The sequence below is a fragment of the Dromiciops gliroides genome, chromosome 2 (genome assembly GCF_019393635.1).
Source record: "Dromiciops gliroides isolate mDroGli1 chromosome 2, mDroGli1.pri, whole genome shotgun sequence".
NCBI classification, from domain to species: Eukaryota; Metazoa; Chordata; class Mammalia; order Microbiotheria; family Microbiotheriidae; genus Dromiciops; species Dromiciops gliroides.
Window position 1 is genome coordinate 51,824,719 of NC_057862.1, and position 25,562 is coordinate 51,850,280.

At 42.3% G+C, this 25,562-nt stretch overlaps 1 protein-coding gene and 2 non-coding genes across 5 annotated transcripts in view; 1 reads left to right on the forward strand and 2 right to left on the reverse strand.

Moving 5' to 3' along the window:
* The window catches only part of LOC122739875 (prosaposin), a 35,379-nt gene extending 19,668 nt beyond the window's left edge, over window positions 1-15,711 (reverse strand). For all 3 annotated transcript variants that reach the window (XM_043981585.1, XM_043981583.1, XM_043981584.1), the window contains exons 1-2: window positions 15,551-15,711; window positions 38-171 (exon numbers count right to left, since the gene is read on the reverse strand). In XM_043981585.1, coding sequence (XP_043837520.1) covers window positions 38-171; window positions 15,551-15,593 — 177 coding nt within the window. In that variant the 5' untranslated portion in view covers window positions 15,594-15,711. The remainder of the gene's footprint in view (window positions 1-37; window positions 172-15,550) is intronic.
* Window positions 15,712-22,142: 6,431 nt separating this feature from the next.
* TRNAM-CAU lies at window positions 22,143-22,214 on the reverse strand. The gene has a single exon. It is a non-coding gene; the product is annotated as a tRNA-Met (tRNA).
* A 998-nt stretch (window positions 22,215-23,212) lies between these two features.
* On the forward strand, window positions 23,213-23,285 carry TRNAR-UCG. The gene has a single exon. It is a non-coding gene; the product is annotated as a tRNA-Arg (tRNA).
* Window positions 23,286-25,562: the final 2,277 nt, after the last annotated feature.

The window sequence follows — 25,562 nt, forward strand, 5'->3', positions numbered from 1 at the left end:
CTGAAAGAGCGAGCAAGGATTGAGCAAACACACTCACCAAGGTGGGCTTGCTCCAGACTGTCTGCCGGCAGTGTCTGACAGCCCCACACTCAGATGCCGTCTTCAAATCCCGACACCAGACCTCGGAACCTTTTGCACATTCTGACTTTGTGAACACGGGGCCGGCCAAAGCTGGAAAAAAAAAAGATAATAATAAACATATGCTCAAAAAAACAAGACTGTTTAACACAAGAGTTCAGAGGCTTGAATCACAGTATTCCCTTGGTAGAAGCAGCCCAGGGCTGACAGCACATGGTAAAACAGAGTGCTGAACTTAGAAGATTTGGGTTCAAAATCTGCTTCAGACATCTGCTTAACTCCCTGTCCCTGGAGCAAGCCCCTTAAACTCTCTGTGCCTCAGTTTTTTTATCTGTAAAATGAGTGTTATATTCGAGAGCCCTGAAATAACTATCCAGCTCTATGATCCTGTAATAAGAAATTCCACAAAAAGCTTGCTCTGAGGCCTTCTCCTGATATCTACTTCTTTTCCTTCTCTAAAACAACAGCACCATCACCATATAAATCCAGAATGACATCGAAGTGATAATGCCAACTTTCTTTGCACAAGGGTAAACCTTCTGAGTTTTCTTGTTGAAAATGAGAAAAAAAGGGGCAGCTAGGTGGCACAATGGATAGAACACCAGCCCTGGAGTCAGGAGGACCTGAGTTCAAATCCAGCCTCAGACACTTGACACTTACTAGCTGTGTGACCCTGAGCAAGTCACTTAACCCCAACTGCCTCACCAAAAAAAAAAAAAAAAAAAGAAAAAAGAAAAGAAGAAAAAAGGAAGCTCTGAGTAGCAGGCTGGAGGTCAGGGTCTCCATTAGCGGCCAAGCTGACATGCTCACCCACCACCCTCCCCCTCCCCAGTCAGTGGAAGAGGCACCTGAAATGAAGCAGTCCCTCACAGTCAGTCCAATCCCTCCCTGCCTCAGCAGCCTGCAGACCAGGAAGGTGGATCCAGATGCTCAAATATGAGAAATTGGAGATGAGCTGTATTTAGAACAGCTTATCTGCAATCTATTGTCCATAACAATGAATGAATGAACGAACAAACGAATGAACGAATAAGTTCTGCATTCCTGCATTAGCTGAAGATGATTTTAAGCCACAAGGCCTGTGAAGATACCCAGTGTCCAGAGGTTGTAAAAAGGGTTAAGGGGAAAATGTGAATAAACTTAAAGATGAAATAGAGGTTTTCCGTGATCACTCCTAAACATGAAGGGCCAGGCCCATAAGACATTTTTTGGAAATCATTCTTGTTAACCACAGAAAATCCTAACAGCAAACTACATTGTTGATTTTTAATTTTTTTTTTCTTAAAGCCATAAGCATGTTTTGAACTTGGGTTTCTGTGACCTCGTCTTATTTTTAGGTAGGCCAGGGACTAAATTTTCACTCATTTATGATTTAAAGAGTTCCACGATACCCCATTTTTATAATGATTATTATGTACAGCATTTAGGGCAGTTAGGTGACACAGTAGATAAGTATTTAACTGGGCCTGCAGTCAGGAAGACCTGAGTTCAAATGCGACCTGAGACACTAGCTGTGTGACCCTGGGCAAGTCACTTTACCCTGTTTGCCTCAGTTTCCTCATCTGTAAAATAGGCTAGAGAAGGAAATGACAAACTACTTCAATATCTTTGCCAAGAAAACCCCAAATGGAATCACAAAGTGTTGAACACAATAAAACTAAACAACAACACAAGCATTAAAGGGGATCGAGAAAGCTTTCTTGCAGAAAGTCAGACTATAGCTGGGACTTAAGGAAGCCAGGAGTCAGTTATGAGAGACAGAATTCCAGGAACAGGAGTCTGGGAATGGAATGTCCTGTGAACAAGAGTAGAGGCCAGCATCACTCAAGCGGAGTTGTAAGAAGACTGGAAATGCAGGAGGGATCCAGGTTGTGAAGAGCTTTGAACGTCAGACAGGGGTTTTTATTTGACCCTCGAATCTCTCTAGGAAATGATATAAAGGAGTCTCCTCCCACCCCCAGCTCAAATTTTCTTAAAGTAAACAGCACTGTAAGTCACAAGTGCTACTTAAAAACAAACAAACAAAAAGTGCTACTTCAGAGACAAATTAGCCAAACAATCATGGCTATTTTATGACAGGATGACATAAGACTACATTACTAATGATCAGAATCATCAAAGGAATATTCCAATTGTTTCCATGACTCAGATCCTAACCTGCTATTTACAGCACCCTCACCTCCCCAAGTTTATGATTACATTGGCTTAGAGCCTCTATAATTGTTGGGGGAGAGGAGCAAAGAAAAAGAAAGGGACACAAGGAGAGCTGCTCCCCCATTTTGGAAGATGGTGTATTCCAGATGGCTTGTTTCCACATGGGCAGCTCCACATTCAGAATATCCTCTCATAGAAACTGTCTCTCACCCCAAATAAAAGGGGGCAGGTCACTGCCCTGGAATCAGAGCCCACCACCTAAGGCTGTGCATGCCCAGATGGTAGTTAAGGTGTTGCAACTAACAGTTCAAGAGTAAGATGATAAGGGTCTGGCAGTGTCAGAGAGAAAAGGGCACGTGTGAGAGAAGTTGGGAAGATAAAATCGACAGGCCTTGGCAAAAGATTAGATAGTGGAAGCGTGACAAGTTAAAGATGACACATACGTTTGACCTTGGAGGACTGAAAGAATGGTGGTCCCCTCAATGGAAGGGAGTTGGGCTGGAGGGAAAATGAGTTCAGTTTGGGACATGCCAAATTTAAAGATGTCTTCTGGACATCCTGTTTGAGATGTCTTAATAGACAGCTAGACATTCAGGCCTGGAAGTCAGCAGAGAGCTAAGGGCTAGATGTGAGAATCAACAGCAGAGATAGCCACTGAATCGCCAAGTGAAAGATTTCACCTCCAAGAATGCCGAATCCAAGCCTAATTCTGCTTCTCGGATTTGGTCATCAGTTAAGCCAAATATGAAAAAAGTTCTGGTCCTGGCTCACTTAATCGGTGTGAACAAGGCAAATCACCTGAGCCTCTCTGACTAGGAGTTTCCCTGGTTATAATAAGACCTGGTACTTAGTGGAGCTTAGCTGCCCTCCATTCGGGATCTCCTGAAATCTTCCCACTGGATGAGTCAGTCATTAACTGACAGAGCCAAGGCAGGAAGATTCTGCTTCCATCAAAGGAAAAGCGCTTTGCCTTCTTGTTTGCTCTGGAAACAATAAATCAAGTTTTGGGGTCAAGGTAACACTGATTAAAGATAATCTTTTATCTAAAACAAGTCAGGTTACAGGGCTGGCCTGCTAAATCTAAATTAAAAATATCATTGTGACTCCTCTGATTAGAAAAGAGTTAAGTCTGAAAACAGCAGTACCACTAGAGTTGCATCTGGAGCGGATATGGTCAGACATGCACTTTTAAAAGTTCCAATTTGACAGGGGAATGGAGAACACATTAAAGTGGGAAGAAATCTGCAGTGAGACCAACCAGAAGGCTATTGCCTGATGATGTCTAAAAGGCAGTTGGAGATTTGAGACTGCAAGTCAAAAAAGAGGTTCGTTAGGGCTTGGAATGATCATGGAAAAAACATGGGAGCTAGTGACAGATAACCAAGTAAAACAGTAGTCAGAAAGTAAGAAGGCCCAGGACAGAGCAGCATGAGGTAGATAAAGATTCAGCAAAGACGACAGGAGGTCAGACAAGTAGAACCAGGAGAGATCAATGTCTTCTGCGAAATAATTATTAGTATTCAATATATCGGGGGACCCAGTGATCCCCCTTTCTTAGTTCTTTCCCCACTAAAGGTCGAACTCCTTGAAAGATTCATCTAGGGGACATCAGGTAGCCCTGACGTTGGGAAGACCCCAGTTAAAATCTCACCTCAGACACTAAGCTCTGTGACCCTGGGCAAGTCACTTAACCCCAGTTGTCCTGATATATATCTTGCCACTGGACCCAGATGGCTCTAGAGGAGTGAGCTTGGTGACGTTGCACAAACCTCCCTCACTTAAATCCAATTCGCTACAAGTTATGATGACTATGGTCCTCTTCAAGAGGAAGGACAAACAATGAGATTCATCAAGGTCAAACCAGACCTAAGTTCACAAAAGGAGTCTTGGGTAGAGATAGATCCTTTCATCTAGACAATCCAAGGATATCATTGATGAGATTAAACCACATTTAAGTGGAAAAGTATTTTCAGTGGGGGTCTTACATTCTTTCTGATTGTCATCTCTTGATGATATAACCCCTCTTCAATCATGTCAACCAATTAGATTTGATTGCTATGTGATAGACCTCCTATAGTGGGAAAAGTATATGAACTTGAGACCCAACCACAAGGAAGGAGTCTTTGGTCTGATGATATTGAATTAAAAAGCTTTTGCACAGGGCGCAGTGGATAGAGCACCAGCCCTGGATTCAGGAGGACCTGAGTTCAAATCTGACCTCAGACACTTAACAGTTACTAGCTGTGTGACCCTGGCTGGGCAAGTCACTTAACCCCAACTGTCCTGCCCAAAAAAAAAAAAAAAAAAGCTTTTGCACAAATAAAACCAAAATTAGAAGAAAAGCAGAAAGTTTGGAAACAATGTTTACAGCAAGTGTGTCTGATAAAAGACCTAATTTCTCAGAACTGAATCAAATTTGTAAGAATACAAGTCATTCCCCAACTGATAAATGGTCAAAGGATACGAGCAGCAGTTCTTATATCTCAGTTTCTCAGAAATCAAAGCTATAGGCATATGAAGTACTCTTAAATCACTTTTGATTAGAGAAATGCAAATTAAAACAACTCTGAGGGACCACCTCACACCTATTGGATTGGCTAATATGACAAAAAAAGAAAATGATACATGCTGGAGGATGGGGGAAAATCAGGACACCAAAACTAATCCAGCCATTCTGGAAAGCAATTTGGAACTAACTATGCCCAAATAGCTATAAAACCATGCATACCCTTTGACCTAGCAATACCACTAACTAGGTCTGTATCCCAAAGAGATTTAAAAAGGAAAAGGACCTACATGAATAAAAATATTTATAGCAGCTCTTTTTGTGGTGGTAAAGGAATTGGGAATTGAGAGGATCCATCAACTGGGGAATGGCTGAACAAACTGTGGTATATGAACATAAAGGAATACTATTGTGCAGTAAGAAATGATGAGCAGGCTGATTTTAGAAAAATCTGTAAAGACTTACATGAACTGATGCTGAGTGAAATGAACAGAACAAGAACATTGTACTTAGTAATAGCATGTTGCTATTGTGACATTCAACTATGAATGACTTAGCTCTTCTCAGTATTACAATGAAGAATCAAAGACAATTACAAAGGACTCATGATGGAAAATGCTATCCACATGCAGAGAAAGAACTGATGGGAGTCTAAAAGCAGACTGAAGCTTTCTTTCCTTTTGGTCTGTTTCTTCTTTCACACCTGTGACTAATATGGAAATGTTTTACATGACAACACATATGTAACCTATATCAAACAGCCTACTGTTTTAGAAAGAGGGGAGGGGGAAAGGGGAGAAAAATTAGCAACTCAAAATTTCATAAAAATGAATGCCAAATAAACAGATTTCAAAAAAAAACTGGAGGGGCTGCTAGGTGGTACAGTGGACAAAGCACTGGCCCTGTATTCAGGAGGACCCAAGTTCAAATCCAGCCTCAGAAACTTGGCAATTAACTAGCTGTGTGATCCTGGGCAAGTCACTTAACCCTCAGTCCCCCTCTACCCCCTGCAAAAAAAAAAAAAAAATCCACCCTGGAAAGACTTACATAAACTGATGCTGAGTAAAGTGAACAGAACCAAGAGAACATTGTGCACAATAACATTGTGTGATGATCAATTGTAAATGACTTAGCTCTTCTCAGCAATACAATGATCTAAAACAATTCCAAAAGACTCATGACAGAAAATGCTTTTTTTTTTTTTTTCAGAAAAAGAACTCTGGAGTATGAATGCAGATCGAAGCAATACTATTTTCACTTTTGTTGTTTTTTCTTCTTTCTTGTGGTTTTTACCTTTTGCTCTGATTCTTCTCTCACAACATGATTAACGTGGAAATATCTTTAACATGATTGTAATGTATAACCTATATCAGATTGCTTCCTGGTTTTGGGAGGAGGGAGGGAAAGGAGGGAGAAAATGTTGGAACTCAAAAATCTTACAAAAATGAATGTTGAAAAGTATCTTTACACGTAATTGGAAAAAAAGACTATTTAAAAATGAATGCTAAATATTGTTTTTACATATAATTGGGGGAAAAACTATTTTTAAAGAGAAATTAGTAACTTGGAGAGAGCAGTTTCACTTTGCAAAGAGTTGAGGTGACAAAAAAGTAAAATGGGGGCAACTAGGTGGCGCAGTGGATAGAGCACCGGCCCTGGATTCAGGAGTACCTGAATTCAAATCTGGCCTCAGACACTTAACAGTTACTAGCTGTGTGACCCTGGGCAAGTCACTTAACCCCAATTGCCTCACCAAAAAAAAAAAAAAGTAAATGGAGGCAGCTCCTGTGTAGACACTTCTCAAAGAGTTTAGCCACAAAAAGATAACAGGCATGATAAGGAGCCAAATTCAACATACTTTGAAGTGTTATCAAGTCTTCCTAATTCTAGAGTCAGATCATATACATAAAACTTTTTACAGAACCCTTTAGGACATATTTCAAGAAATAAAACCTGTTAGCATATATTTTAAAAACCCTTGCAGACTATTCAGGAAACAGGTAAAATTACTTCACCAGAAGTAGAACAAACATCCCACAATGCAGTTGGCTGCCTAGGTGATGGATGCTTCACTCCAGAAACCAGCAGGATGCTATGAAGCCTTAATAAATGAGCTCTCCAGGGGCCAAAAGGGTCATGCATTCCACAGAGGAGCTTATTATCTATCTCAGTTCACCAAGAGGTGGTGGCTCTAAGCATGCTCTTTGGGTATCCATGATGTGATTCTAATCAGCACCAAGTAAACTCCTTTGCCACACGGCCCTGTGCTGCCAACACACCTCCTCCACTGCCTCAATACAACCAATCAGACCTTTAAGAACCAAGAAAGAGTAGGCTTAAACCCTCTCTGCCTTCCTGTCCCTGGGCACTTGAGGTCTGGCATTGCTAGCAACAACAGCCACACAACACAGAAGGGATGAAAGCTCTATCCCTTCCCTCCTCTCCTTTTTGTTCTTTAACCTTCCTCTTCTGTCCAGTCACATAGCACGATGGGGGGCAAGGGCATAGTTTTTAATCTGTCCTACAGCCTGGCTATTCGGAACAGGGTGGCTCAAGTCTCAGGGCAATTTTGATTCAACTCTTTTAAAATTCCTCACAACTAGAAGTGTCCCAAAGCAGGATGGGATGCCTTGTAAACAAGAAGATCCAATTGCTGGAGGGTCTTCAAACAGAGGTTCAGGGGATGCCGCTCAGGCAGCCAGCACAGTGTAACAGAAAGAACTGAATTTAGAGTCAGAAAACCTGAGTTGGCATACTTTGTATTTAAATATAATTGCTGTTTGTTTTTTGTAACAACAGAATCTTCATTGTTGACTCTGTATCCCAACACAGTACTTGGCACACAAAATGGGCAGTTATTAAATGCTTGCTGATTCATCAAGTAGTCATCTGTAAAAACGAGGAAGTTTGGGGCAGCTAGGTGGCCCAGTGGATAGAGCACTGGCCCTGGAGTCAGGAGCACCTGAGTTCAAATCTAACCTCAGACACTTAACACTTACCGGCTGTGTGACCCTGGGCAAGTCACTTAACCCCAACTGCCTCACTAAGAAAAGAAAAAAAAGGAAAAAAAATGAGGAAGTTTCACCAGATGATTTAAGATTCCTTTCTTTCCACCGTAAACCCTATGATAAGACCTTTCAGGTCCCTGCCAATTTGGAGTCACATTTATGAAACATGGTAGACCCTGGGAAACAGGTGCACGTGAGTGTTCACAAACTTATGGATACAAAAGGGATAAATGACACCAAGTATTAGTGTCTATTGAAATGAATTGAAGGGAAAAGATTGTTTTCATGAGACCTCTAAGTGAAAAGTTGAAAGATGTTTTAATATAACTCTTGCTGTAGCACTATTTCCTCATTTAGTCCAGTCAGTCATGTTGTGCTCCAGGCCCAACAAAAACACCTCCTGGTAATAAAGAGAAGAAATCAGGTGACAAAAATGGAGATAAACTTTCAAGTCTCCTTAGACATCCTCACACAGCAACAGCTGGTCCAGATGCCCTGGATCAATACCCTTCATCTACAAGACCTGGCCAAGTCCCACTTAGGAAATAACACCACGATTTATGGTCAATAGGCACAGTACAGGGGATGAGGGTGGGTTTATTTGGGGTTTGGGCCCCTCGCTTCCCATCCCCACTTTGTAACTCAGTTCTGGGTAAAAGGGATCCATTTATTGATCCATTATAAAGTCTGGCTGCTTCCACTGGGACCAATAAGTGAACAAATTATGGTACAGGAAGTCCATCCAACAATAATGGAATATTATTGTACTGTTAGAAATGACTAGAGGGGAAGACCTACATGAACTGATGAAAAGTGAAAGGGACAAAACCATTTCTATAATAACACTGTACAGACGAGCTAATCAATGCACTGACCAATGATTCCAGAGGACTGATGATGAATACTACCCACCCCATCACAGAGAGGATGGACTTTCTAACCCACAAGTTAGAGTGAGACACGGCCCGGCCATATGGGAATGTGCTTGTTTTGCTCGACCACATAACGGATACAAAGGCTCTGTTTTTCTCTCTTTTCAATTGCTGAGCAGGGTGAAAGAAGTAGAGTGTGAGAGGGGAGCTATGACAGGGGCACAAAATTACCTGAGTTCAAATCTGACCTCAGACACATGACACTTACTAGCTGTTGTGACCCTGGGCAAGTCACAACCCCCATTGCCCTGAGGGGGGGGCAAAAAAAGGAAGGAAGATCATTGAAACATGCTTTTCAAATGCAAAGAAGAGAACTAAAGAGAAGCCAGAAGGATTCAGAGAAGGACAGCTTTGAGAATAACATGTTAGAATATCTAAATAAACCTATTTTAGAAAAAGGAATTGAAAGGCCATAAACATGCTTCCAAGTATCAGGACCAGATGGACTTACAAGTAAATTCTACCAAACATTTAAAGATCAACTAATTTCAATTTTAAATAAATTATTTGGAATACTAGTTAAAGAGTTCTACCAAACTACTTTTATGAAACAAATATGGTGCCGATATCTAAACCAGAAAGAGCAAAAACGGAAAGACAACTAGAACACCAATTTCACTAATGGATATTGATGCAAAAATCCTCAATAAAATATTAGCTAGGAGACTACAGCAGTATATCACAAAGATTATACACTGTAATCAAGTAAGATTTATACCAGGAGAATGCGGAATGGGTACAACCAGGAAAATTATTAATATAATTGATTAGATCAATAAGAAAATCATATATTATATCAAGAGGGGTAGAAAAAGCTTTTGACAAAATATGATACTCATTTAAAACACTTGAAAGTATAGGTATAAAATGGATTTTCCCTCAAAAGTATAAGAAATATCTACCTAAAACCATAAGCAAGCAAGATCTGTAATGGGGATAAGCTAGAAGCCTCCCCAGTAAGATCAAAAGTGAAGCAAGGGTATTAGTGAAGTGAGCAGAGCTGGGAGGACATTGTGCATAGTGACAGCAGTATTGTTCAATGAGCAATTGTGAATGACTTAACTACTCTCAGCAATGCAATGATCCAAGACGATCCCAAGGAACTAATGAGGAAGCTTACTATGCACCCCCATAGAAAGAACTGATAAAAAAGAATACTTGTGGATTGTACATACATAACCTGGTTGCGATCTTGTGGAAGGGGGAAGAAAGGGAGGGAGAAAAATTTGTAACTCTAAATCTTATGAAAATGAATGTTGAAAACTACCCTTACATGTAACTGGAAAAAATAAAATAAATGTTGCTTAAAAAAAAAGTGAAGCAAGCATACCCATCATCACCAATATTATTCAATACTATACTAGAAATACTTTCAGTAGCAATAAGAGAAGAAAAAGAAACTGAAGGAATCAACTGGGCAATGAGGAAGTAAAACTCTTTATGAGTTTTATGATGGTATACTTGGAAAATCCTAAAGATTCAACTAAAAAAATCAGTTCAGACAATTAGTAATTTTACTTTTCAGGATATAAAAGAAATCCACAAATCAGCATTTCTATTTATCACCAAAAAAAAAAAAGCCTTGCAAGAAGAGATAGTAAAGGATATTTCATTTAAAATAACTGGAGACAATAATAAATGTGAGAATATACCTGCCAAGATGAACCCAGGAACTACTGTGAACATAATTATAACACTTTTTATACAAATAAAGTCAGATTTAAGTAACTGAAGACATTAATTGTTCATGTGTGGGCGGAGCCAATATAATAAAAATTGGCAATTTTACCTAAACTACGAGTAGTACCATGTTGAATATCTTGTATACATAAAAAGAAAAAAATTGTACAGAATAGATTCAGTTTCATGTATGAGATTCTGCTGCTGCATAAGCAAGTGCTCATTTTAGATGTTCATTAATTTTTGTTTTAAGAGAAAATAAATACAACCTGACTTCCTTTTGAAAGTTTGGGTCTGGATTTACTAGAGAGCAAAATGAAACTCCCTCTTTTTCTACTAGCCTCTAGAATAAAAAGTCAAGGATTAGAGAGATTTGCCTCTCTCTAGTAGGTGACATCTATTGTGGCAGGCCTCCTGACCTTTCCCCTTAATTATAAAGTGGAGATGGTATTCCTTGTAAGACAGGGTCTGAGAGGAAAAGAAGCCCTGGGCTCAAACCCTACCTTTTTGCCATATCCTATGTGCTCTATGTGGCTCAGGACTAGGTCCCTAAATTTCTGTGTACAAATCAATTCTCCAAGACTGAGAATTGTTCTGATGGGAGATACTTATACCAATGAAATCACAGATTCAGACAAGGGGAAAAAAAAACACTAAAATATCGATAAAGGTTTAAATTCGATTACACAGGCAAAGCTCATCAATGAATCTGCACATTCATAAAATACAGTCAGTGACTGCAGCTTTAAGCTCATTCTCTCTTCCTCCTCAGAGGCTCCAGCCACCTTCCCCATATGGTCACTTTTAATAAATAGGTACATTGCTATGGCTTCTTCTCATTTGCCTACAAATATCTGCCAAAAAGCTTTTCCTCCAGTTTTCTAAGGTCTAGCTATTTTCTTCTTTCCTCTCCTTTACTGACAAATTTCCTCAAAATAAAGCTGCCTACACCTAAGACCTACACTTATTCACCACCTCTTTCTTGACTCCCTTGCAAGTTAGTGTCCACCCCACCAATGCACTGGAATAGCTCTTTTGGAGGCCAAGGATCATTTAATACCTAAATAAGGTGCCCCCTCCCTCCATCTTCATCATCCTCTGTGGCATTTGGAAGAGCTAACCATCTCTCCTTCTGGAGAACTTTCAGTTCCCTTGGCTTCAGAAACAACTACAGAAAATTACCCCTGTTTGTCTTCTTCCCTTTTTAATCCCTCCTCCTTTGCTCAATTTCTTATCCTGACCCCAGAAGATGGAGGTTCCCACAAGATTCTCTCCTTGGTCCTTGTCTCTTACTTGACAACTTCATTACTTTCTCAATCACTTCTATACAAAGTCATGTCTCAAAACAACAGTGTTTCAAACTGCCTACAGAAGAGGGCCACCTGGATGTCTCACAAGCAAAGGAAATGCAATAGTCCACAACTGAGCTTATCTTTGCCCCCAGGGGCCTGCTCCTCCCCCTCTACTTCAACTGTACCACCATCCCAAATCAAGCCCCAGCTACAAGCACTCCCCCAATCTCCCAAGATCAAACCCTCTTCCTTCTTCTATACCTCTTAATAAATCAATTCTCAACCCCAGCCCAACCCCATCTCTCCTTTTTATGGATTCCTACTGCTACCACTCCCTTAGGATGGATCCCCCTGGGTCCTAATTCCCTCCTCCACTCCAGTTTCCATCACCATCTCAGTACAGGTCTTCTTCCTATCTGCTCTTTGCCCCCAGTCCATACACCTACGGAATCCTTCCCAGTGCCTCCTGAATAGTCTGGACAGATCTGGGCATAGGCAGAGGAAATCCTGGTACTGCCAACACTTCCGGCACACTAGCCCATCTTTCCAAGCTTATCTCACTGCCTGTTTTTTAACTTCTCTGGCCAAACTGGACCCCTGCTTCTTGCCCCCATCCCCCACCCAGCTCCCCTGCTCATGGCCTATGCTGGAATGTCCTCCCTCCTCCCACCTGGTGATTTCTACCCTACATCCTTTAAAACCCAACTGAGGGGCAGCTAGGTGGTGCAATGGATAAAGCACCAGCCCAGGATTCAGAAGGACCCGAGTTCAAATCCGACCTCAGACACTTGACAATTACTCACTCTGTGACCCTGGGCAAGTCACTTAACCCCAATTGCCTCACTAAAAAAAAAAAAAAAAAACAAAACCAACTGAGATGTCAGCTTCTCCCTGATGGACGAATGATAAAAGCATTTCTTAATCACTCAGCAAGCTCTAGTATGCTCTAAAGGTCAAAAAAAAAATTGTTACGTCAAGTCAGAATTCCTCTATTAAGTGAAACACTGCATACCTATGAATTCAACCCTGAGGGTAGACAAGGAGATGCCCCTTTATCCCTAATGGGCCAGGAATGGAATGTTCCACTTTTGGAATCTTTTCATTAATGACTGCCACATTTCAATTAATCAATCAGCATTTATTAAGTACCTCCTTTATGCCAGGCACGATTTGCACAAGGGACACAAAAAAAAGGCAAAAGACAGTTTCCACCTTCAAGGAGCTTACGATTTAATCAAATGCAATTTAACCCCCAAAGACAGCTATGGATCATATCCACACCAGGGGATCACAGAATAAAGAACAGCAAAAAGTTGTTGGGTTGGGGGGGGGGGGGCATCTCTCATTTGGAGATTGTTAAACAGGAGTTTATTATATAGACTATTATGGAGAAATAAGGTATCTAGGGAGGACAGGAGCCAAGGTTTTCCAAGGAATGGTGAATGACCCTTCGAGTCAATCAACAGCATTTATGAGCCAAATGCACAAAATTTTAATACTATTATTCATTCAATCCAGAAGTTAGTTGATTTTTCATTATCTTATCATTATGATGGTCTCATTATTACTTCGGTCTCAAGGATTTACTGCCCAATTGTTTTGGAAGGCCTCAAGTCATTTTCTCCATTTTCTAGCTCTGTGGCTAAGGAGTAAAAGCACAAGTACCAACTCCCAATAACAGTCTTTCCATCTATTTTTTATTATTTTTAATTTATGGAATAAAACAAACATTTCCATGACATAGTATAATTTTTAAAAGATGACTGATTGCACGTGGAACTGAAAATCTATTTTGTACAGCTTGCTTTTAAAATTTCCTTTTAAATATATTTTCAAGAAGCAAACATCTACTCATGCTACTAGGGGGCAGCAAGGTGGTGCTGTGGTTGATAGAGTGCCAAGTCTGGAGTCAAAAAGACATCTTCCCAAGTTCAAACCTGGCCTCCATTAGACACTTTGTGAGACCCTGGGCAAGCCACTTAAACCCTATTTGCCTCAGTTTCCTCAACTGTAAAAACTGACTAGAGAAGGAAATGGCAAACCACTCCAGTATCTCTGCCAAGTAAACTCCAAATGGGGTCACAAGGGGTCAGAAAAGAGTTGACTGAATAGCTATGCCTCAAAAGACTCAAGGAACTGAAACTTAAGGATCTAAACTCAGATTTACTTACCTCTTTCAAGGGGCTAAAAAAAAAGTCCTGGATTGCTTAATTGTATATATAGTCTGATGCTTTACCTCATATTTGAGATCTTCTACCTGCTGATGGGCAATCTTGCTCCCTCTAATAACCATTTTACTAGATTATTAACTCCACTAAGATATGTGGGGACCCTGTCTTATTCCTCTATTTTTGAGGGGGGATGGGGAATTGGAGTTAAGTGATTTGCTCAGGGCTACACAATTATTGAGTATATGAGGTGGAATTTGGACTCATCCTCCTGATTCCAGGGCCAGCCCTCTATCTACTGTGCTTCATTCATCCCTCTATCCCATCTTTTTATTCTGGGCATGGTACACCAGACATTTAATCGTCTGAACTGAATCTAGGGGAATAGACTTCCACATTCCTAAATTTTCCTACTATCACAGTGACTTGGGCTGCTGGAAGTCCATATTAGAGAGGAGAAAGTCCTATTTTCCCTCACATATTCTCATACCAGGGGCCACATACACACAGGATGTGAGCTCAGAATCTGAGCTCCCTGCCTGGGCTCAAGAAACACTTTTACTTCGGTGTTCTATAAGAAGTAAGGTCTGGATCCAATAATCAGTCACACTGTTCAGGGAAACTCCTTCAAGTAGGGACAGTCAATATCCTGCACACATCAATTTCCGTGCAATTAACTTTCCCAGCAACAAAGTTGCATGCCCAAATCCCAGAGGTTTTGCAATATTGGAACCCATGAAATGAGTCAACATTCTATAGCGTTTGGGAACAGAATGCAAACCTCCGTGTAAACTTCGGATATCTTCCACTTTCTCGTCCATAAAGGCTTTGAAACTAGCCCTAAGCCACCTACAAAAACGGCTCAAGCTACCTCTCCAGGGACTGGCCTGGAGTCAACAGCTGATTAAGGCAGGCTCCAAGAATGGGGAAGGCAGATTCCAAAAGGGATGCTGGGTCACGTAGTTATTAACTCACGACATGGTTGCAGCGAGGTGCAGGAGGGGAGCCTTCAGAAGCAGCCAACCCGCCATGAAGTTAACATTTAAAATGCGCCTACTGTGTGCAGAGCTCCAGACTAGGTGCTGGAGGAGACTCAACCTTAGCCCGCATAAAAGGCTCACAGTCTCTCACTGGGGGAAGGAATGCGGTGCCCTGCACGGGGATGGCACTTAATAAATCCTTATTAAACCGAAAAGAGAATGCCCCAGATGGCTACAGTGCCCAAGATGTGGACCGTAGGTCTCGGTGGCAAGGAAAGGGATCTCGCCGCCGGAGGGCGGTGAACGTAGGGCGTCTGAAGGGCGGGGGAAAGGTCGCTCGTCCCCGATAGGTTGGGGTGTAAATTTAAGAAGGCTTCCATGATGGGGGGAGGGGATTGACATCAAAGGGCAGCCTCGCAAGACCCCACGCCCAAAGTGGACAATATGCATTCCGGGCCCTGGCCGGAATCTCTTTTCCCCCCACCATCGCACCTATCTTGGCACCCCCTACTATTAAGTGTCACGCCTTCCCCCTCCCCGGCCCAGAGAAACGGGGGTGGACCGGGGTCGGTGTCCCGCGGCGGTGCAGAGGCTACGAACCCGGGTGCCCCAACCTCTCCCGCGGAGGGACGCATGCGCAGAGCGCGCCTCCAACCCGGACCCGAACCACCCAAGGATAGGGAGAGGACGGGGGACGGAGGACCGCTGCGGCCTCGCAAGGATTCCCCCCAGCGTGCCCTCAGCCGGCTTACCCGCGCCCAGGAGGCTGGGCAGGAGGAGGAGAGCGTACAACATGTCTTCGGTGGACACAGCCGTTCTGCAATGCGGGGAGTCAGCTGATCCGCCGCGGATAAAAACCCGACGCGCCCAGAGCTCCGCACTGCGCAGGCGTGATCCCGGCCCGGCCCTCACCTCCGCCCCCTATCCCCCGCCCGCCTGATCTTGACTCAGCAGCCGCAGGGCGCCTGCGCGAGCCCAGCCCCCCCCCCCCTTCCCTCCCGGGTAGGGGGTTGGGGAGGGGAGGACTAAGCCTGGGCAGGTGCGGGAGGAGGAATGAGCTGAGAGCTGAAAGGAGAGCGAGGTGAAGGCTGGAGGAGGAGCACGTGGAAGAAAGAGATGGAAATGGTGGGAGAGGAAGAAGAGGGGAGAGGAGAGGAGAGGAGGTGCGCAGGGCCTCTGCTTCTTTCTGAACCACCAAACCCCTTCATCAGGAGGAGAGTACAGTGGAAGAGACCGCGAAGCAGGCCTTTAGGAACCCCCTTGGCTGATGCTCTTGCTAAAATGTTACTCTCTCAATCCTGGAACAAGAAATTCCCAGGGCTTGGCTCAGTTGGCTCTTCATCTTCTTCTTAGTAATAACTGACTTTATATAACTGACATTCATAGCTTCCCACATACAGGGAGCGTGAAGCTAGCACTAATTAATGCAGTGGATCCTTAAGTCAAGAAGATGTGAGTTTAGATGTCACCTTGGACACTTCCTGGCTGTGTGACCCTGGCCAAGTCACTTAACCATGTTCTGCTTCAGTTTCTTCAACTGTAAAATGGAGATAATAATAGCACCTACCTTCCAGAATTGTAAAGACCAAATAAGATAATTGCAAAGTTTCTACTACATAAATGCTGTTATTATTATTAGTTGTGTGCCAGCACAATTGTCTTATCCTCCCTTAATGTCCATCCAGTCTAGAGGTCTGGCTGGGCTGAGATGCTTCAGAAATATCTGCGTAGGCCTTCCCTAAATTCTCAGTAGAATCTGAGACTGTAGGAGTTGTGAAAGTGGGAAGGGAAAGTAGGGCGTGTCAATTAAAGTCTATCAAGCATCCCCCCAAAAAAGTTTGTTAATTTTTTTTTTTGGTCAATTAATAGGCCAGGCTCCTTCTGTGCTAAATGTTAAGGTTACAAAGATCAAGATAAAGCAGCCCCTGCATTGTGGGGAGCCTCTCCCCAAAAAAAAACCCACTTATTTTCTTAAAGAGTTTCCTGGGGACCCAGATAAGTTAAGCAATTTTGATCCTGATTACATAACCTGTCCAAGTATCAGGAAAAAGGTTAGCTCCTCTACGAGTCTGCCTCTCCTTAACTGAATATAAGCATCAGAAAGTACCATGAAGTAAAGATGATTCCCAAAGATAATATTCCTATATTCATCAAAGCCTAAATAAAGTACAGCATAGAGGTTTCTCTCCTCTAAGATGAAGAGGAAAGAGAAAAAAAAGGATTATTCCCCTCTCAGGATGTATCAATATAGCTATGACTCATCAATGAGAGCAATCACAACTACCAAATTCGATCCATCCACAGCTTCTCATTCTGTGTGGATTCTTGCCAAAGGTATACTCAAAGTTCTGGAGACTTTTCTCTGGATCTCTTAACAGCCTGTGAGTACTAATGCAATACCTGAGTGATATTCTTTTCTCTACTTCTTATTCTCTCTAAAAGAGATGTCATGCTTTTCAGTGGTTTTTTTTTTTAAATCTAGCTTCATCATGGGAGCATGCAAACCTGGAATCACAAAACCAGCAGGCATAATTTATTACTTATAGGATTTTTTGTTTGGGCTGGAAGCTCAGAAGTCATTTAATTCAATCCCTTCATTTTATGGTAGAGGAAACTGAGACCCAGGGAGAAATGGTTTGCCCAAAGTCACACTGGGAGTGATATCAATAGCAATAATAATAACTAGCATATATAAAACATTTTCTGAACTCTTTCCAAAACACCAAGCTGCCCATCCTTAGACACAAAAAGGCTAAATCACTCATCAGAATTGACTCAAAGACCTTAATCTCATCAGAGTTGGCTCCATGAGGGAATAACACACTCGTTTGGGTGGAGCAATCTATCTAACCCTGGAGGAAAGAAAGTAGGAGGGGTGAAAGAAGGGAGAGCAAATTGGGGGAGGGGGCAGTCAGAAGCAAATCCCTTTTGAGGAGGGATAGAGTGAAAGAAGATAATAGAGCAAATATCATGGGAAAGGGAATAGGATAGAGGGAAACAATTAACAGTAGTAACTGTGAAAAAGAGAAAAGGAAAAAAATTGTACAAAAAATATTTATAGCAACTCTTTGTGGTGGCTAAGAATTGGAAATCAAAGGAATGCCCATCAAGTGGGGAATGACTAAACAAGCTGTGGTATATGATGGTGATGGAATATTATCATTCTATAAGAAATAAGAAGCAGAATGATTTCAGAAAAACCTGGAAAGACATATGTACTGATGTATAGTGAAGTGAGCAGAACCAGGAGAATGTTATGCATAGTGACAGAAATATTAATCGATGGAGAACTGTGAATGACTTAACTATTCTCAGCAATACAATGATCCAAGACAATCCCAAAGGACTAATGATGAAGCATCCTATCCACCTCCAGAGAAAGAACTGATATTGATTGAACACAGACTGATGCATGCTATTTTGTGCTTTCTTTTTTTTTTATACTTGAGTCTTTTTATATAAAATGACTAATATGGTAATGTTTTACATAACTGCACATGTATAACCTATATCTGATTACTTACCACCCTAGGGAAGGGGGAGGGTACGGAGGGAGGAAATGATTGAGGGATAGAATTTGGAACTCAAAACTTTAAATTAATTCATTGATTAATTAATTTTAAAAAAAGACTAAGTCAGAGATGGGATCTCTTCCCCTCCCCTCTAAGGCCATGGTTTTCTCTCGAAGTTTTGGTCACAGGGCTGGCTTTTCACTTCCCACTAGAAGGAGCTAGATGAGGAAGAGTTTGCTGAAATGAGGAAATGATTCTGAGTCAGTAATGAAATATGAGTTTAGTAATGCTGGGGAAGAACTTGATTTAAACCAGAGGAGAGGGGAAGAGGAGGGAAACTTTAGGTGACTATGTCTGTCACATAAAGACTAAGTCTGACCAGGGGTGTCAAACTACAGGACGGCCATAGGAGCAGATGGGGGACTTCCCAAACCAAGCACTGCACCCTGTAGAAATGGTTCAAGTGAAATGCAGCTGGGGTTTTAGAGCAAATAACTCCTCCTACGATCTTCCTTCATAGCTTGTTTATAGAACCAAGAGTCTGCTATACATCAGGATGAAATGGGCCAAGGAGGGTACTGAGTTCTAAGGACTAGACAAAGGGTTCAGTGGTATAATGCCTACTAGCTTCTTAGACTATGGGTCACAACCCCATATGGGGTCAAGTAACTGAATGTGGGGGTCATGAAAAATTTGGCACCAGTAAAAGATGATGTATACCTATTTTATATACCTATATACCCAGGGTCAAGTAAAAAATTTCTCCAGAAAAAAGGGTTGAGAGTGGAAAAAATGTAAGAAGCCCTGGCCTAATGGATCCCACTATCAAAGTCAATTGTTAACTTTCTAGTGTGAGCATATACACCTTGGAAATCAGTAAACCCTACAAATCAGGGTTTGATCTATTGTTTTGTTGATTGTCTAGACTTAAAGTGATGGAGAACATGTTCATTATGTTAATAATGTTCATTAGAGAGATCAAACCTTAAAATGTGTCATTTGTACCTCCCCACTCCCTTCCCTCCAAAACTGGTTGTTAAAATACTTACCAGCACACTCCAGGTGAAGACCCTGGGGCAGTCTGTTAGAAAGAGGACTGCATTTGGAATGAGATCTAGTTTCGAAATGCCGTGGGACCTTGGGCAAATATTTCATTTCTATGGGTCTTAGTTTGCTTATCTGTAAAATAAGTGGTTTGGACTTCTGAGTTCCCTTTCGGGCCTCATTCTGTACAGAGCCATAACTAGGGTTTTGTGACAAGGGCTTTTCCCCAGAGTACCAAGATGGGGAAGATGGCACTTTAGTAAAAGAGGGGTGGGGAGAGTCCCTCCATGCAGCTGTTCAGAAACCACTGTCTCTCACCTTATAGACCTCTGCTGCCCTGGCACAAGATGAAATAGGAAGAGTTTCTATGATTGTATAATTCTACAACCCTGCTGCCTTGCCTGGATGGAGGCCCCTACCCCTGTGACACTCTTCCCCTGGAGACTAACTTCCTAACCCCCTGATGATAACAAACTGGTGGATGATCTTCCCTCAGTAGGTACAATCTTGGCACAATCTCCACCCACCTACCCAGCTCATAGTTCTTGTCTCAAGTGAAAGAATTCCTATTTATGGCTTTACCGCTGCTGCACAACTCTCTCTCATCTCTACTTCTGCCCTTCTCACCTAACTCACCAAGTTCACAGCCCAAGGACATCTCCAGAAGACATTGGTGGCTGTTCAGGAAAGTAACAGCAGTGTTGGAAGTAAAAAAGTATTCCAGCTGGGATAATAAATGTTTATTGACTGACTTACAATTTAAGATCTTGAGTTGCCCTATCCACAAATGCTAATCTTTATGCTGGTGTTTATGGGGAAGAATCTTCATTGTCACTTTACTGTTTAATTAAAGATCTTCTACATTGGATTAAGCTTGTCCTCTGGTTATCTGGTTTAAAAATAATGCCCACTGGTGGGGGCTCTTGAGATATGGTTTTTGAGGGGATGTTGACCCTTGAACATAGGAGAACTTTTAGGGGCCTTGTGTGTGTTGGGGGGAGATTCTGGCACAGGTACTAAATATAAATGTCAGCTATTATTATAATTATTCCTATGCTATTCTATTACTGAGTAAATTCTCCAAATCAAAGGAAACTTCCCCCTTTCGCTTTCTGCATTATTCACGGGATCCAGCCTTTTGCTGGCTTCTGTCCACAGGATAAAAGAACTTTTGAGCATTGCCAAAAATGCTTTATGCCAATAGGCAGCACATTGAAAAATACCAACAATAAGATTTTCTAGCAGTGCACAAGAAAGAACACAAGTGATAAAAAAAACCCTAGCTAAAACATATAGATATTGCAAACACCTTAAAAGGTAAGAAATGTCCATCCCTTTCTGACTTGGCTCCAAGTAGCTTCTCTCTCGGTGGCACCTTTTTCACTGTTTCAAAAGAACAAAGGGAAATAAGCCCAGTCAAGTCCCTCCAGAGTTGCTAAATCAAAGCTTCGGGTAGTAACAGAGTTTGAATGGCTGGACTGTAGCAGGACCACAGATGACACTTTCCCTTGCAAGCATGTCTTCTTGAATTCCCCTATTTCCCCCCATGACAAATTAAGTCTACAGTCCTACGGTCCATTCCTATCGGGTGCCTTGCCTGAAAGATAAAAACATTGCTCTGAATGAAGGGGGAGGGGGGGAGGAAGGGATTTTTATGTACTTGTTTTGCTTTTATAAAGTCTGAACAAATTACTGACTTCAAAACCTGGATATCTAACCATTTCACACACACCCCACACTCCCCAAATTTCCCAACTTGACCAGCATTTCATGGTTCGTATAGTCCTTGGACTTGTCACCACCACCCCTGCCCACATTGGGGGAAGATGTCTCTACCTGGAAGGGAAGGTAGTGGGCAGACCCTTGAGATCCAGGCTTTCCCATAAGCACAGTTGTCTGTCATAGCACCAGGCGTCCTGGCTGGCACTGAAAGTACCAGAATAAGGCTCTCTGGTCATTTTTTTCCATTCTGAAATCTCCCAATGTCACTGGCCATTGGTCCTGGGGCCAGGGAGCCGTCGGGGGTAGGGGTGGGGGTGGGGGACGGCTTTATGTGTGAACGAGCACCCCGAGAAGTAATTGTGTGGAGTGAAGAAAGCCATTACTTGATTCTCTTGAGCCCAGGAAGTCTGCTTAGACCCCTGGGCTCCTTTCCCGGAGGCTAGAGATCACATGCAGCATCTCCAGATGCGACTCTTAAAAAGCATTATTTTATTTTTCACAGTATTTCATTGAAGACAAATGGAAAAGGAGCAGAGATTTCAAATGTAGATTGTAAAGTCCGTTGTGGGCACGGGTTGTTCCTGTCTTTATATTCCCAGCGTTTAGCAAAGTGTGTGTGGCACATAGTGAGTGTTTTTAATAAATGCTTGTTGATTTGGGGATATAGTTGTCAGCCTCTGGGAACAGAGCGCGCCTTTAATAATTTATTTTAAATTGAATTTGCGCTTTGATCAGGGGAAAAACGTCTCCACGCAGGACAGGCACTATCTTACATCTCCTCTGTCATAGAGGGCAATGGCGTTTTGCAGCCGATGCGCGAGACTGAGGACTGTATTATGCCAGGTCCTCCACCGAAACTCTGGGGTATGCCAACTTCATTCACCAAACAGTGGGGCACCACGAGGGAGGCCGCTTTGTGACAAGATCCTGCTAAGGGGACTAGGCCACCTGCAAAGCTTTGCAGCTGCTTGGCTGTTTTGTTTTTTTCTTTAAACCTGCTTCTTGCTTTATTTTGTCTTCGCCATAGTATTAAACAAATACATCTCGATTTTTCAAAATTCATCTGTAGCAGAGGGTGGTTTCGATCCACCGACCTCTGGGTTATGGGCCCAGCACGCTTCCGCTGCGCCACTCTGCTCGGCGAGAGTCTGTTCTTTGAATACACTCCTATCCCTGTCCTCACACTTGGACTCTGGGAAAAAGTCTATTGTTTAGCTCAGGGTGGGCCTTCTGGGAAGCAGCCTGAGAGACCTACCCCCACCCTTTCCATTGCACACAGTGCCGGCGGAAAGAACACATGGATGAACACGTGTTTTCCAAGGTCATGAGCAAAATGTTTACACTTCCCGGCATGAGCCCTAGGGCTGTTGGGTAAAGACCGAAGTAGGAGAATGGCATCACAATAACAGATCTCGTGAGTGGGAAGGGCTTCAAATTCCGAGCTCTGCACCTGCTCCCCATTGGATTTTCTTAATTTTGCTCCTTTGCTCCCTAACTCCTCCCACAGCTCTTGGATAGGATGGGCAGGACCAAATATGAGATGAATTAATGGTCGGTAGATGTAAAATCCTCCTCCCACTAGTCAATCATTGAATCAATAAGTATTTATTAAGGGCTTTACCATGTGCAAGATAACAAGAGGCAGCATTTGTCGGCTTTAAAGTTTGTCTGCAACAGCTTAGAGGTGGAAGATAAGTGACCCGCCCCAGGTTGCACAGCTGGTTCTGGGGTCCAAGGCAGGGTTTGATGGGTCCAGATTCGATGGATTCCAGATTTCGCACGCTATTCTCCAAGGCACCAAATCTGAAAAGGTGGAGGCTCTGGACATTTTCCGACCTGTCTCTCTTTGTGGACTGAAGAACCAGAGCCCGGCCAAATTCTGCAAGCCACATAGAGAGTATGGATGCCTGCCGGACCGTGGGTTTTCTGTCCATAGTAACTCTGAACTGGAAAGGAATTTCCTGCCTCCAGAAGCGAGTCTGTGTTTCCAGGGAGACGGTTCGTGCACAGTGGCTTCAATTGCAAGGAGACAGTTACCTTTATTATTTTCATAATTTCCCAGCATCTGCCGTTCAAAAAAAAAAAAAAGCTTTGTACTGTATTTTCAAAGTCTCAAACAGCTCTTGTTCTCACAGCGACCACGTGGCCTAATGGATAAGGCGTCTGACTTCGGATCAGAAGATTGAGGGTTCGAATCCCTTCGTGGTTGTAAGTTTCTTTATTTTTTTTTCTTTCTGTCTCGTTAAAATTTTAGTTCCTCACTTGGGTCCTCAAAAGAATGTTGGGGCCGGTGAATGGCTTCTGGAGATTACAGAGCCCCCTTTTTGTGCACGGTCTCTGCACCGTTTCACCTCTCACTGGGAAGAAGCCCTGAAAACAAAATGAGCTAGCAATAAGGGGAACTCACTTCTCTCAATGCCCCTTTTCAAGGAAGAGTCTTCTCTCTAAGGCCTTAGAGACAGGAAATTACCATTTATTTCATCAATGTCTGATCCACAAGTTCTTGGGAAGCCTATTACCAATGCATACTGGTGCTTTTTAAAGGGAACCTATCCCACTCTGGAGGGACTTGTGTGGATAATAGAGCCATTTGCGAAACCTGGAAGACCTGAGTTCAAGTCAGGCCGTTGACACATACTGGTTGTGTGACTGGGCAAAATCCCTTAACCTCCCAATTCTCTAAGAAACTCCTTAAGATTGAAAAGTGCATAGAAGGTGCCAACAGACATTGGATCCGTGAATTTACAGGTCCTAACCCTACTCCAATGGTTTCAGAAAGTTTCCTGAATAGGAAGGAAACATCATGTCAGAAAGGATCCTATCTAATATCAATTTGATTTTAGTGGAGAGGGACCAGACCTGTAATTTCATTGGTGGAATTGTCAAAGTTGGCAAATTGTCCTGAATTTTAATCCAGATCTTCCCATCTCGGTGGCCAGGATGCCTCAAATGAGCAAGCATTTAGTATCGGCCTACTGTCTGCAGAAATGCCAAGCTCGGAACAGTCTCTGTTTTGTTATTGTTGTTAAGCTTCCAGTCTAGAAAGGCAGAATGTAGCTATATAATCTTGTTAAGCACTTACTAAGGGCCAAAGCTATACAATAGATGTTTCTGGATAAGTGCATGTACTGCAGTATACTTGTAGCTACTTCCCATAGACCCTCTGGGCTTTCAGGAGACCCTACCCTCTTCCAGAGAGGAATTATTTCACTAAATTTTAGGATTCTCCCCAGAGCTGAACTGCCTCCTTTTGAGAGTGAAACAGTCTTCACCTCTATATCTAGCTGGTCCCAGACCGTGCTAAATCCGTCCCACCATCCAACCATTCTGGAGAGCAATTAGGAACTATGCCCAAAAGGCAATATAACTGTGCATACTCTTTGATCCAGCAATACCACAACTAGGACTGTATCCAAAAGACATCCAAAGGGGGGGGGGACCCTATTTTTACAATAATATTTATAGCAGCTCTTTTTGTGGTGGCTAAGAATTGGAAATCAAAGGGATACTCATCAACTGGGGAATGGCTAAACAAGCTATGGTATATGATTGTGATGGAATATTATTATGCTATATGAAATGACAAGCAAGATGATTTCAGAAAAACCTGGACTTATATGACCTGATGCATAGTGAAATGAACAGAACCAAGAGAACATTGTATATATTAACAGCAATATTGTTCCGTGAAGAACTGTGAATGACAGCTTTTCTCAGCAATACAATGATTCAAGACAATCCCAAAGGACTAATGATGAAGCATACTATCTGCCTCCAGAGAAAGAACTGATAATGATTAAATACAGACTGAAACATGCAATTTTTCACTTTCTTTTACTTTTTTTTTGTTTTATTCAAGTCTTCTGATACAAAATGACTAATATGGAAACGTTTTACATGATTGCACATGATTGCTTACCGCCTCAGGGAAGGGGGAGGGGAAGAAGGGCAGGAGGGATAGAATTTGAAACTCAAAACTTTAAATAAAAATATAATAATAATAAATCAGTGTCACCCAACCATTCACCAGGACATCAATTAGTCCATCAACAAGCATTGGTTAATTCCTTATGTGCCAAGTGCTAGGAATGCAAAGAAAGGCAAAAACAGTCCCTGATCTCAAGGAGCTCAGATTCTAATGGGAAAGAGAACATAATATTAACACCTTGCCTTTATATAACTCTTAAACATTTTTTAAAATGCCATTTGATCCTCGACAACCCTGGAAGTGGGTGCCATTATTATCCCCATTTTACAGATGAAAAAAACCAAGCTAGATTGATGTTAAGTAATTTGCCTAAGGTGACACAGCTAGTAAGTGGCTGAGATCAGATTTGAATTGAAGAATTCCTGACTTGGGTCTAAAATGCAATCCACCACACCCTGTAAATAGATAGAAATGTGCAAAATATGTAAAAGCAAAGCGGATGAGGACATCTTGCCATCTGTCCTCCTGCTCCACTGGTACCACTCTCTTCTCTGACCC